Below are 14,652 nucleotides of genomic sequence, written 5' to 3' on the forward strand. Positions count from 1 at the left end.
TACTCTTTCACGTAAAGAAAAGTTAGCAGAAGCGCATAACATACAATTATAAGAGATACATCAATGTGTCTAAGCAAGATAACTTTCCCTGCGAGGGTTGACAGTACGCATTTTGGTCTACACTGTTTCACTGACACCACATGTAATTTTTGCAGCACTTTCAGAGCCAAGTTAAAAATGTAATTCCTTGTTTACAGAATAAAAGCAAACTTGTTTCTGTCGATGTAACACACTGTGTTCGCATTCCAATTACACGTTCTGAGCAGTGGACAGTCCCTTTATAGTAGGTGGCAACTTGGTATCGAAAAGGACTTTAACACCAAGGTGCTGAGAAAGGAGTTGATGACAGGTAGGGAGAGTAAAAAAAAATTATTTTTTCTATAGTACAGTGAAATCCTGATAATTTCAAATCTCTTAAGGGGGGACACCCCACTTAAATTTTCATTTTTTATTTGTGGCCACAATTTGATAAAACTTCCATCACTTATGTATTTTGACATGCTGATTTCAAATATTCAATTGGTTTTCCCATGCAACAAGTACTTTTCAAAATATAAGCAATTCATATTTTTTTGTATGGACTAATTGGGAGGCAAGTTCTCTCTACAATGCTGGCTGTTAATGAAGGAGACTGGCACATCAAAATGATGTTGAATGATCAGAGGTTGCAGTGCTACAAGAATGAATATTATAAACTGATTTATGCCGAAGTTACAGCATGTCAAACTTTTGTAAGCAGAAGGCATTAGTGAAACCCTGGAGAAATTATTACTTTTTCAAAATTTCTGTAATGATATTTGTTCATATTTTAGGCCTACTTCACTCCCAATTTGTCCACCTTTCTGATGAAAAAAGAATTATTGCAATAAGATGAGTAGAACCAGAGATATCGTCACTCCAAAACTACACTACCATCAAAAATGTCGTTTTGAGAAAACGAGAAAAAACATTTCAGGACATGTTTATGGTGATTACGGCAAATGCTTGAATATTAAATTGATCAAGGATGATACAGGGGTCCAACCAGGCAAGAATGAAACTTTTGCTTCTTTAGGGGGGACACTAATTCAAATAATGTTCATGATGTTTTCCATCAATGTTCATGAAACTTTCCATTCTTGTCAAGACTTTTGTGCTGATTTCAAATATAATTATTTTTCCAATAGGCCATTTAGTTCTGAAGATAAATGAAATTCATTGTTCATAATTTGCAGACACAATAGGGGAAAAAAATGCGCTACGATATTCATATTGGCACATGCCTGGGTACTAGAAAACATAAGGAACATAATGGTAGGAATACTATTTTGATATATCAAATATTAGTAATTTTATAGCAATTCAATCTTTACTGTTCGATTTGTGGCTACCCTACTGTCTGATCTAAAGCAGAATTGAAAAAGTTTAAAGCATAAATTCCAAAATCTGACCCTACATTGTGTACAAGTGAAAAGTCGATGTTTTGAGAAAACGAGAAAAAAGGAATGCATTCACTTTTAATCAAAAGTACAGAAATAATTTTGCATTATTTTACAGTGAAAGTGGCTAAAAGCCACAAGGAATGTAGTCGCTCTAACCACGGCCATCCAAATGCGGCAAAAACATCGTTTAGCGCCGTTCGCCGATTCCCGGTGGCTTGCATCGCGCGCGCGGCAAGGTTGTTCACGCGGGTCGAGCTCTATGCCGACGCGATATCGCCGCAACACGCGCACGTGATAACGATCTTTATGGCGAGGCCAGATTACCGTTCGCTTCTGCCTACTGCGACGCTGCCGCCGCACACCTTGCACTTGACATCAGTCCGTTCACGGAGTCCTACTGAGGAAAGCGAAGCCTGCCTCGGCGTCGACTGGCGGGGCTGCAACGCCGTCGGCGCGAGTGAGCAAATCCAACACCCGCTTTGTTGCTGGCGTTGACGCAAGAACTCAGTTTTTTTGAGCATTCATCTCCCTCTGCAACAAATCCGCACGCTGCAACATTGCAGTGTCACGCCGAACGCAGCCGCCGTCCGTAACGATTTCGCTCATTTGTGAGCTGGCTAGGCCTACTTCGGCATCGTCCGCGGTTTCGGCATCATTTGCGGTTGGCGGCGAGCTACTCTCGATGCTTTCAGAAGGAATGGAGCGCTTTTGAAAGTTATAAGCTGATCGCTTATTCTTTTTGCCGAACTTGTGCCTCGTGGCGAACTTTCCCGGTAGATCGGACATCGTTGGGCATGCGCCAACCAACCTACGAGACGCGCAGTCGCGTCGCCTGCGGAGTGGAGCAGACGATGGGAACCTCGCGCAGCCAACCACAGCACGCGTTTTTGGTCACGTGCGCTAGTCAACGAATCGGATCGCGCGTTCGGGCTTTTTTCCTCCCCGGATTTCGACGTCACTGGCGTACCGACGGAGTCACTTTTGGCGGGAAATTAAAGAAGGAAGGCTCCTCTTTCCAACGAGACCAAGATGGCTGCGATCGCGCGCGTAGAAAAAGAGCTACGCGCCGCGATAAAATGGGCTATTTTTGCGCGGGATTCAGCTCACAGTGATGTTATAAATTGATATTGCGAACGAAATACTCTTCCCCGAGATTCGAAACTTGGTGAATTAAAGGAATATTAGCTGTAGATATCGAAAATTTCGTTTTCAAAAATTCGATTTTTTCGCGATTTTTTCGCCGCAAAGAGCCGTGTCCCCCCTTAATTCAAACTGAGGGATAAATTAAACTGCTCTGTTGATCCTGGCAACGTCCTGTGTATTTGAATAGAGAAAAGCTCTTGCGAATCTAAACTCCGAGAACAACGCAACAGTTATTTCAAACAAAATTTTTCATTCCCACGAACCGCATTTAGGACTAACCCAAGCTAAAGGCCAAGGCTCATCACTAAGTTCCGTAATGTCATGTGCCGCGAAAATGACGAGGTGTTGGTGGCAGGTTATACACAGAAAAATGCGCTAAGTGATGTTATCATTGTGACCCGTAGCTGAATATTTTTGCTCCTGCGAATAAGTGCATGTCTTTGTCATCTTGACATCAATAAGGCATGTCTTTGTCATCTTGACATCAAAAGCCTCCTGGATAATACAGCCAGTTTCTTGTGCAGTGCACAGAAAGCCTGGAACACTTAGATACATCATGTGTAGCTGTGTAGTACCTGCCGATAACATTAATGTACACAATAGAACTGCCCAATTGGTGGCCTTTATTCTCACTGATCTAACGAAAGCATCACAGCAGAAACGGAGGCGACAAAATACTGGAGAATTTGCATGTCTGAAAGCATAGCCGAGCATTTAACAACTCCTTTAATAAACATTATCAAAGTAAGCTTTCAAGACTGGTATTCAGCATGCCTTTTTTCTTTCCCATGCTGTCTTCATATAATTAATGTTCATCTGTTTTAATTAGGAAGGCTTTGTTGCATAGATACATTTAAGCTTACTAGTTGTGACGTTTCTTCGCATGCATTGCTTCTCTTGCATGGTGTCTGCTGTAGATGACTTCCGACTTTTCTGCGGGGACCTTGGCAATGACGTAACGGACGAAGTCTTGATTAGGGTCTTTGGCAAGTTCCCGTCTTTCCTCAAGGCCAAAGTGGTTCGGGACAAGCGAAGCAACAAGAGCAAAGGCTACGGCTTCGTTAGCTTCAAGGACCCACAGGACTTCATCAAGGCCATGCGGGAGATAAATGGTAAGTGGTACTTGCGTGTGCTCTTTTGTTGCCTCTACATTCACCGGCCCCTTTTACGCCTGATAGTCTAAATGTGGGGCTTTATTCCGACCCATCAGTAACCTCTACTCTCATTCACATCTTTGCAATGTAGATGGAACACTCCCATGTCCTTAGCAGGAGACACCTCTAATTGCGCCCCACCAATGTTTTTGTCTCTTCTAGTGAAACCATTGCAGTTCTTTGAGGATACACAGAATGAGCAAAAACTAAGCATAATGTCATCATCTTGGCAACCACATTTGTTTCAAGGGACTGCGGGCGGGGATCGTAGAAAATTGCACATGACAATACAAATATGGCAAATGCTGAACAATACCAGTGACAGCCTTTATGTGGCACTTTGCTGGTGCCTCAGAAGTGTGCCTTTGCAAGCGTGCATGGCACGCATAGTTCTGGCAAATTTTGGTTTGCTGGATCACTAATACATCAATGCAACGAGGAATGTTGTCCAGATATGTCAGGGAGGGGATGCATGACAAAGCTGCCACCACTTCTGGAAGGTTTATTAACTTTTGTGTGTGTCCATGAATGTAAATTCTTGAAATTTGATTGACAGGCTGACACACACTTCACAGTACAACTGGAGTGATGTCTTGGCCAGTGTACCGCACCACTGAGGTAACTTGAGGCAGGTTTACCATGCAGCACAACATCAGACACAATAATCGTTAGAGCGAAGCACAAGTATTTCCAAAGAAAAGGAGCGACTGATGGCACCTTCTTCAGGCCAGACGGAAAGATTATTTGTAGGCAAGAAAGGTTACAAAACTGTAGCATTAAAAAATATTACGGAGTAAAAAGGCATGGTTCACTATCTCAATAGCTCTTCTTGAGACATGAAGTTATACCAGTGAGAAAGACAGGGAAAATCACAGAGGCACTCCCTTTTGCCATTGCTGTTTCACAGTTTAGGTGAAACACATTTTGTTTTCTTTGAGACTTCGGAAGACTAGTCCTCACATTATACCATGCAGATTTGTGTAATAGCTGCAACCTACCACTTTGGACAATGTATTGAATATATATATTTACTGCATAAACCACATCTATAACCCTAAATGATGAGAACCTCCATGGTTTTCTTTCTGTGAAAAAAAGTATCAGTGAGCGTTGGCAGTCAATTTGAGTCTCAGCCATAGCTTTATGTTGATAGATTTTGTACATTAGGTTGTACAAAATGCACCATACTGCTGCCATTTGAGAAAAGTAAAGCCACTGTCTCAGCGATAGTAAAAGTTAGTCCTTGCACAGTTTGCAACACTTCTAAAACATGACAGTACCGGCTATTTTAAAGTGTATTCAGTGGAATGTTGAGGACTGCACAAATATAGTATAGTATCTAATAATTCTATAGAACAACCAATGCGCTCTGCACCTGATTCCCCTCAAACTTATCTGTACCTAGTTGCTGACGTCACATTAGGTACCAAATTTTAGCCATTATGTTCTGTAGGGAAGCCATAGGACCTATCACAGAGTGCTTTGAGCAATTTAAGTGCTATAATCATTTACAGTGGCCACTTTAGAGTGGATTCCCTTCAGTCATATGCAAATAGCTGTAGTACTTAACTCTTAATTCATTCTGAACTTGCATTGAGTTTCTTAATTCAGTGGCATTTAATGCTAATACCCGTGCCACACGGGCAAGGTTAATGCCATTAAATGTTTAAGACTAAGTTTCTTAATGTAATTGTATTTCGATTGCTGCTACACATGCATACTTAATGACATTAAACATTGCGATGGTGATAGCTGCAGTGACACAGTTAAGTTTGCTTGCCAATCGTAATACAATTAAAATACAGTTATCTAGGTAGCAGATGTTTAAGAAATAACGTGAGAAACATTAATCGGCATATTGTATGTAGTTTACTTCAGGAATGTAGTTGTTACACCCAGCCGTAAACTGTTTGAAGCCAAAGCTAGCTCGACGGCCAATCCATAGCATAGCCAAAGCATTGAAATTGGAAAAATAGTGCTTGCAGCTTCAAAGCTCTCAAGCAGCTATCCTGAAGAATTTGACCGTGTACTGCAGTTTGTTCTATTGTATGTGCTTGTTCAAGTCGAGCATCATCGAGAAATTCGAAGGCTTCAGTATGAGGCCAACAAGGCAAGGATCCGCCACCGTGCAATCGAACAGCTTCTCCTGGCTAACGCTCTCATGATTAGTGGTCTATAGCCGTGAGTAGCGGCAAGGTTGCCTGCTGATCTCTATGAAAATAAAGAGCACCTTTTATAAAAGTGAAGGATATATTAGTTGCTTTTATCTACAAGATTGCTTAATATCATGAGAACATGGTCACTACGGCCACAGCGGGGACATTGTAAATGAGAGTAGGCATTCGACGGCCAAGTGAGTTGTAATAATCGTAAGAATGCACTACGCTATGAGAAAGAGCAATTTTTTAAGGGAAGTGAAGATATATTAATTGTTAATCACTAAGAATGCGTTTAGTCTCACCAGAATGTGGAGACACTGGGATCGAGAGTACACATTTGATCGCTAAGTGAGTTACAAGAACGGACTACGTCGCGAATGGCATTAAGCTTTAATGCCATTAAGCGTGTCCGTGTGGCACCCTGCGAATGACATTCAAGTTTAAAGCATTAGACAGTTAGTCATTTTCTGTGCCCATGTGGCGGGGCATAAGATCACTGGTCACATTACCTGAAAATTTTTTAACAGTTCTGAAAGTAATTGTTTGGTACAGCATTCGGGCCGTAATATATTTAGTTAGTTGAAGAACTGAAGCACCCTTTTCCTTCATGGTGGTGACTTACTTATGGTGACCAAGCGTTCAATTGTCTGTTTATGTTATTGCTATAGCAACTATATGGACACTCCAGGTGAATTGTTGCAAACACTATGACTTTCTGTATAGATTTATGTGTACGGTATGTACGCTATGTATTTAGGCCGTGCATCCAAGGTAGATGCTATACTATTAGACCACCAAGGTTGGGCAAACCAAGGCCATCATTTTGTACGTGTTTGATTAGCCCAAATTGGCCTAGACCACGATATTGGCGCAGCCTCGACAATTGCATGAGAAAAAATCGGATATCAGCTTTTCAAACGCGTACAAGATAGCGGCCCAGGCCTTATGTTCTTGACTGAATTATTCGTCATAATTGTTTAGAATTACTGCAGACAAGCAAACGCAATGAAACAATTCCTTCAGAGTACATGCCTCTTATCTTAAATCTTCTCAGACTTAAAAAGTGCAATGCAGTATTAGTGCTCACAATCTGAAAATTATCTAATTTCATTGGTGGCACTCTTTACGGGAAGCAGTGGCACCTTTGCGATGCAATTACGTGTCCCACATGGCCTGTTAAAGCTTTCAAGGGTGCCAGAAATTTTGGAGCACCCATGTATATAGTAGTTGGAACACCTTCCAAGGAGTTCAAGTGCAATGCTATACTTTAATATCTCTTTCAGTGCTTTGCCCTTCAGGTGAAGCAGCCACTTGATGGTATCTTGAATCACCAGTATAGACATTGTAACAGTATCGTATCCATGTGCTGGGGGGCGGGGGTATTCGAATTTGCTGGTTGGCTGGCATCCTTGGCGTGGATTTTGCTTGATGTTCAACATCATATCTACTTTGTGCCTCTCTTAAAGTAGGCATTTATACTGTAGTGCAGGGCAGGCTTGTAGTATTCAAGTCCTCTTTTATTGAGGTTCTTGTTGCTGCTTTAAAGAAAAAGAAAAACAAGCAAGTCCTCCATCATACCTGATTGAACACAATACACCTGTGTAATTTCTTCACCGATCATGATGGTTGCTAGTTGTTTCAGTATAGAAGATGACACCTTATATAAATTGAAACTGATTGTGGGGCATCTCATTCAACATGATGACCATTGATATTGTTGCTATTGTTGCTTCCACTAAGTTATATTTATTAGTGGGCGCATGCTTGTCCTGTAAAGAGCCTATGTTTCTTTATTTCGTCATCACAAATGTGCTTGTTAACATCTCCCTTTGATCATTTGATCCTATCTGAATTTGTTTCATGACTCACCTTGCCATTGCACACAAAGTGATCGCATTGGCAGCAGCTCGTGTGATCACCCAAACAAAGGCACCTTTTGTTGCTTTAAAACGGTGAATCATACTTTATTACAGGTTCATGTAACATTGACGACATGGAGCACAAAGTCTGTGCTAATCAACACATTAGGGATAATGGAAGTGTGGATTCAAGAGGTAGAGACACAGAGCAAGAAATATTGAGAAAAGCATGAATACCTAAGGGCTTGTAAACGTATCTGCTTGCAGCAGCATTCTTGCTGTTGTTTTTGAGAACTGGCGTCATTGCTCTAGTGGTGGGCACGTTTTTGAGCTCTGTGCATTCGATAACATCACATTATGAGACACTAAAGGGTAGGAATCATTTGTAAGCACTGTCTTAAACATCCTGAGGTTCCTCCTTGTTCAACTGCATGTCCTTGGTCTTTGTTGTGGGGCATTTGATTGCTCATGAACTTTGGCCATAAATTTCTAATGCGCCCCAAACTCTGTGGTACAGTATCATTGAACTAGGGCGCATATTCTTTGAATGGCGACTCCTCTGGATGAACTGTCACATGGTTATATGGCTTATGGCATGTTATATACCACGTGTTAATTATGCTCAAAATGAAGAAAGCTACCATTATTTTTGTTGAATGGTTGTCTTAATGGACTGTTCATCATGTATTGCTTTGAATTCAGGAAAGTCAATTTTTGTTACAATATAGCTGAACTTTCAGAGGCCTAATGTCCTGAATTAGGGTTGCTCGAATGGCCTAAATTAGGGTGAAGTATGGATTTTAATCCTTAAAGGCATGATAAACTTGCTTCCAGATCCAAAAGGGCTATCTGCACACTACTGTGAAAAAAAAAAGGTATTTACTGTAAGCTAACTGTGCATATCTTCTTCATTTATTTGACTAGCTTCTTATAAAGTATTTTTCTTTTTGTCTAGCCCAAATCAATACTTGGCTGTAGTTTCAACATAAAAATATAAACTGGATAGATGCATTTCTTGATTATTTTAAACGAAGCTGTACTCCTAGTTTCACAGTGATGCACCTATAATTGAATTTCACAAGGTGGCCAGGGAGACCCATTTTTAAAGGATGCTGAAGACTCATTCCCCGATTCTCATTAGTGCGTTTCCATTTAGCGCATGTCAGTGATTTATGTTGCTGATGTTCCATGGTACCACAACAGTAGTTTCTTACCGGTGCTCTGCTCATCTTATTGTTGATGGCAACATTCTGAAATCACCTGTCACATTTGGCATACAGTTCAGCGCTTCAAAGTTTCACAGCCATTTCGCGTAAAGTACCGATTGTAAACCTGAACATCAGCCGCCGTTTTGTCTCGACGCCGCTTTCCGCGAGCCATTCACCATGGCATCTTTATTGTCAGCATCGTCCCCGCGAACAGGCGGCCAGGAGACGGGTGCCCGCGCGGCAAAGCGGTCATTCCATTCTACCAGTAGGGCCCGAACAGGTGTGGTATGCGCCAGCAATTAGTGCGGCATGGTCGATGCCCATGCCGCGCGGCGGTCGCCTTCACAGTGGGCGATGAGTCCGAGTTGCCGTGACCACCGCCCATGACGCCTCGGTCCTCGGAGAGCCCCGACGACGACGCCTCGTTGCCGCTCACATCTTCACCGCCGCCAGTGTGCGCAGCGGGCGGCTTTTTCTTAAAGTAGTCGGCGCGCAGCGTGAGCGGTCTTCCACTGGGACCCCGTCCTCGCGAGAAGAAGAAATTACGCTTGCGACCTCCGGGGTGCCAGCCTTTGGACGAGAAGATGAACGGCACGGCCGGGTGGTGGCGGTGATGAACGGGCAGTTCGCTGCTCTTGCTGTCTGTCAGGCCCATCAGTTCAGGGGATGCAGATGTGCGCACTTGAGACACTCGCCGGGGCTGCTGCTGCTGCTGCAGTGGCGTTTGTTGCAGCCTTCGTGGCACGGAAGGGCCCGGGTGGCCTCCGGGCTGCCAGCTCTGCGAGAGGAAGACGCTGCGCTTCCGGTCTCGTCTGGCAATGAGCGCGCGCAGGTAGTCGCTGAAGGCGTCCTCGCGGCTGCTCTGTCGCTGCAGGTGGAGCGCGTCCTCGATGAACGGGAAGCCGGTGTAGTGTAGGCCCACTGTGTTCTCCGGCAGGAACGGCATCAGCAGCTGGTCGCTGTCGCCGATGTCGTTGTGCATCTCCTCGTGAGGCTGGTGTCGTCTGCGGAAATAATAATAATAATAAGGCGCGGCAAATTTCCAGCACCTGTTTGTTGTATGGGCGGGTTTTGCTATTTGGACATCATGCTAGGGCTTCAGCACGAAAGTATGTTTGGATGTCTTTGCAGAACATTGCTTATTATGGTTGTATATTATGGTTGATACATGGACATGGATGTGTGCTCCGTTGGCTGTAGCTGTTGTGGCCGTAAAGGCTTACATTGGGGCATGTGATTTTAATAAAGCGCTTATGGAATCAGAAGCGTAGCCAGGGGGAGCGCACAACTGGCACGTGCCCCACCTCCCTCCAAATTCCTGTGTACAACGATACCTGGCATAAGAAGGCGTGCGCCAGCATCCGCATGCCCAGCCGCCTCCCCGGTCAAATACGTGACACCAACCCCAGACAAAATTCACTAGATTGAATCATTGTAATCACTACGTGGAGAAGATATTGAAAGTTTTCAGTGAAGTGAAGTGGAAACTCGGCCTTTTTCTTCAAACGCGCGTTTGCTTCTATCAAGCATTCGAAAATTGGAGGATGCTTAAGTTTCGCCGTTAAGAGTGGAAGGCGATAGCATTCAACGATCCCTGACTGCTTCTAACGCTTCCCGGCAACTGTTGCTTATGTATTCGTAATGTTTTTCCTAGAAACGCTGCCGACGAACGGTACGCACGAAGGCGAGCTTTCTGGTTCTCTTTTTTCACCTCCCCCCTTCCCCTATGGTGGGCGCCACCGCTGCTGCAGATGCGCGGAGGCGAGCATCAGGCGAGCGCGGAGGCGTGCGCCGCTCCTACTAAGACAGACCTAAAACGTCAGCTGGAAAAGGGGAGTGTGCTTGAGTTTCCGCGTAACAGAATGATGTTTTTACGTATATTCAAATTCCAATCTGGTGCTATCATATCTGTAGGTTGTGTATAAGTCGTACTTGACGAATTTTCTGACGCATTTTACTTTGAGAAATTGACTTAGTTCAGTAACGCCTATGCGTCACGCGGAGGGCCAGCGTGTTTCAGGTTTATTTTCCTCTAACGGACAACGCCGCCGACGCCGACACGGTACCCTTAGCGCTCTCGCGTTTATATAACGGCGCCCACGGATCTATCCCTAGAAAGGTCCCTTCGTTGGGACGTAGAGAGCGATTTGTGAGTGCCTTATCTTACGTGCAAAATCATCTGCGCAAGGTCCCCTACACGTTTCGCAGCCCCACAATGACATCGCACATAAAGAACAAGGTTAGAAGACTTAGTAGTAGGCGAACGTGGACAAATTACAGTGGAGCAAATCTCGTCGCACGCATCGCGCTCGCTCGGACCTGTAGATCCTGTCGTCGGCGCCGAGGCTATTGTCCTCCCACGTGTCGCCGTAGTCCGCTGACGACATAGAGTTCGACGAAGAGGAGGATCCGTAGTAGTCGTCCGGCTGGAAGCCCACCGCAGGCTCCTGGTGGTGGTGCAGCGCGGACAGATCGACGAGCATCATGCGCTGGTGTGCGCTGTCGGGCGCATGCAGCGCCGACAGGAGCACGGGCGTGTGCGACTCGTAGCGCTTGCTGGCAGAGCTGGGCGCCCCGCCGCCGCCGCCGGTGTCCGCTGGCCGCCGCACTTCGGCGCCGGGGCCCAGCCTCACGGCCATGGCAGCCGCCGGCACGCCGCCCAGGCTGGCTGCGGCCGTCGTCGCGCGTAGGCTGGAGCTGCAGGCGCACAGTGCGAGTGCCAGCACCGCGAACGCGCCGCCCCTTGGAACCATCGGCACGGGATGCCCGGTCTCTGCGTTGTTCGGGGATCGAGCAGACCGATGTTGCACTCCGCCTTGAACCAGTAACGAACGGCTCAGAAGACGGGAGGAGGAATCGAAAGACACACGCACGCGCAGGGCACTTGGAACCGTCGCCCTTTCCTGATTCAGCGATGCACCAACTGGCCCTGATACAGTACTCTGGCGCTTTGAGTTTGCAGCGCAAAAGTTTTCAGAGGAACGAGCTGTAAGGGACAGTGCATGCACTGCCCGCTTCTTTCTATAGGCTCCCTTTCTGTGAAAACTTGCGCACTGAGGGCTCAAAGCAGAATGTTTTGGGAAACATTGAATGCATATGTTGAGGCCTATACTGTAGCTTTAGATAACGCTTTTGATAATCTCTCTGAACGTCTGTTATGTGCCTACTAATGTTTTAGTCGCAAAAGAAAAGAAAAAAAAACGTGTGATTAAAAGCATGGCGCCGTTCTCGAAATATTGGTCGCCGTCGGCCGACATCGTAAAAGTGCGACGGACGCCTCAGACTGCGCAGAAGTGAAGTATACAAGCACGCACATAGCCTATAGACGCGAAATGCGCTAGGTCGTGGTGTTTATCAGAGCGCAGAGACCGTATAGTATTGTTTCGATACTGGGTTATTGAAGAACTCCATTTACAGCAAAGCGTGCTCGTTACAGTACCGCGAGTGGATTCGCAGAAACTGGAGAAGTCTTTATAACAGCAGTATTATCAACGCAATGCGCAGAACATAACGATTAAAGAGCGATTTGCTGGCCAGAATTCAACTTGCGATGCGCTCTAATTTCAAACACTATTTCTCTTTCCAAATAATACAGTAGCCAGATTTACTATATTCGCGGAAATAAAAAACAAAAGCGAGATTGAAAGAACGGAATTTGTATACTCACGTGACTGCGTGGGTTGCACTTGACGTGGCGAACAGGAGGGATTCGTGAAGCCGGACTTCTGCCGCCTCCTCAGCACGTTTTCGTGGCACACGAGGACAGTAGGCCTCTGGAAAGCCTGTGCTCAAGCTACGGTTGCGTTGCTGGCGTGGTATAGATTACGTTTGGTGTTGTTTCCAGGGGGCCTTGCTCTCGCGGTCTCTGAAACGCCCATGGAAGCAAAAAAAGAAAAAAAGAAAGCGGGTTTCGTGATGCGCTATACCTGTAACGGAAGATCACGGACGCCGAATTATTGATGCAGAGGCTCTGCGGAAGCTATCATCGATATTTGCGTTGTGCGTGCCAGTAATGGCTATTTACTCTGTTCGGGTGCAATGGATGAGTCGAAATTTCTTGAAAGAGGGTGGCGCCTATGCTTTATCGGGTGGAAACGAGCATAAATGCAGGGTAGGTTTTCATAACTTGGTCCGTATGCTGAAATAACGTAGTTGAAATTGGTGGAGGGTCGTGCACCCCATGACTGCCGGAAGTGGTAGGCTAGAGCAAGCAGTGCTTGTGGCGACCTCACGTGAGTGTGAATGACTTAGATGAAATTGGAAACGTTGACAGGTGACGTGAGGTGATACGATGAACGTTCCGGCAATAAAAGCACATTTCGCAAACGCGCCCAATCAGTAAATGTATCGGGGGAGGGGACGCGAGATGGCACGTTCTGTAGTTTCTGCAATTGAACACAAATCACTCGCATAATAATGAAAAAGAAAACACACGCAGACAAAGAAAGAATGATACGATAAATGTTAGTACATGGATACGATGTTGCTTTCATTAAGGAAGTTTATTAAGACAGTTAGACCAGATCGCAGTAATGACGCCTTGCTCCATGACCCAAGCAACTTTTCTACACTCGGAGAACGCTCTTTGAAACGTGTATCAAAGCCTGCCGATCGTCTGTACATATACAGGCGATCGGCAGGCGTCGAGCGGGCATGCGCGTCGGCGTTGTAAAGCTTATTCGTTGTAAGCTTATCCGTTGGAAAGCTTATTCGTTGTAAGCTTATCCGTTGGAAAGCTTATTCGTTCTTTTGGGGAGGGACCCTGTAGGTGCTATGCCCGTCAGAACGGGACGGCGTAGAACCAATATGTATTGATGCATGCCCGGACTGTGCGGACACTGAATGCAACACAACGCCCCGGTGGTGCGAAATCAACGCAAAAAAAAAGAAAGAAAAAAGTGTTCATATGAAATTACTGTAGTCATTTCATATCGTGTTCGTGTGTGCGCAGGATTGTGTGCGAACTTTATGGTTTCTAGAAAACTGTGCTCTAAACTTTTCGAACATATAACTTAGTGCTTTTAACTTATAATATGTTTATTGTTGTTACTTTTATGTGAAAAGGAGTAGTCGTCACCATCATAGGTCGATCACAGAGCACCTCTTTCGTGTATTTTCATTTCAGTAAAAAAAAAAAAACAATGCTCTCTCTTCACGGCCGCGTATGTTGACTTGCGCATGTCCATATTTAAGGGCAGCGTCTATGCTTTTGCTTTAAGTAACTGTAACAGCAAACTGGTTTTCGTGTTTTTGTAGTTTCTTGTCGGGTCCAACAGTGACATCAACTGGTGTAAGATTTTCGTGGGCGGTTAAATGCCTTTAGGCAAGCCTTACTGTTTCGACGTATATCGATCAATCACCTGAACTGCTACCGTGATCAGAGTGTAGGCTGTAGAAAATTACGTGCGTAAAAAAACTATCGTTTATCATTGGGAGCAACAGAGGCCCCCCTGGATTCTTGAAGAAAGTACAGTTCGATCGCAGCGTGCTTATGCTGACCGAAATACGGTATATGCGCGCCTTACATATATCCTTTATACGTTTTTGCGAACGCATTTTTCGATTTCTCTTTCCGCATGCAAGATCACGCAAGAGATTAGACTAACTCATTAAGTGTACATGAATGTATCATTTAATGAGTCATAACTGGACACGATAAAGAAATACGTAAAAAAACAATTTAGAATGTTGCCGTAATCCGCCGCACT

General features: G+C 44.9%; 2 protein-coding genes across 5 annotated transcripts in view; one reads left to right on the forward strand and one right to left on the reverse strand.

The window, feature by feature from the left end:
• LOC139059236 (RNA-binding protein 42) overlaps positions 1 to 14,652 on the forward strand; it is a 140,051-nt gene that overhangs the window by 17,469 nt on the left and 107,930 nt on the right. For both annotated transcript variants that reach the window (XM_070537381.1, XM_070537380.1), the window contains exon 4: positions 3,482 to 3,676. In XM_070537381.1, coding sequence (XP_070393482.1) covers positions 3,482 to 3,676 — 195 coding nt within the window. The remainder of the gene's footprint in view (positions 1 to 3,481; positions 3,677 to 14,652) is intronic.
• The window catches only part of LOC139059235 (uncharacterized), a 48,476-nt gene continuing 41,635 nt past the window's right edge, over positions 7,812 to 14,652 (reverse strand). Inside the window, exons 1-4 of one of the 3 annotated variants that reach the window (XM_070537378.1) lie at positions 12,969 to 13,091; positions 12,612 to 12,809; positions 11,264 to 11,717; positions 7,812 to 9,948 (exon numbers count right to left, since the gene is read on the reverse strand). In XM_070537378.1, the coding sequence (XP_070393479.1) occupies positions 9,204 to 9,948; positions 11,264 to 11,697 (1,179 nt within the window). In that variant the 5' untranslated portion in view covers positions 11,698 to 11,717; positions 12,612 to 12,809; positions 12,969 to 13,091 and the 3' untranslated portion in view covers positions 7,812 to 9,203. Of the gene's footprint in view, positions 9,949 to 11,263; positions 11,760 to 12,611; positions 12,810 to 12,968; positions 13,092 to 14,652 lie in introns of those variants that run through there. The other 2 variants (XM_070537377.1, XM_070537379.1) reach the window with 2 other exon arrangements.

Source organism: Dermacentor albipictus, chromosome 4 (genome assembly GCF_038994185.2).
Source record: "Dermacentor albipictus isolate Rhodes 1998 colony chromosome 4, USDA_Dalb.pri_finalv2, whole genome shotgun sequence".
NCBI lineage: Eukaryota > Metazoa > Arthropoda > Arachnida > Ixodida > Ixodidae > Dermacentor > Dermacentor albipictus.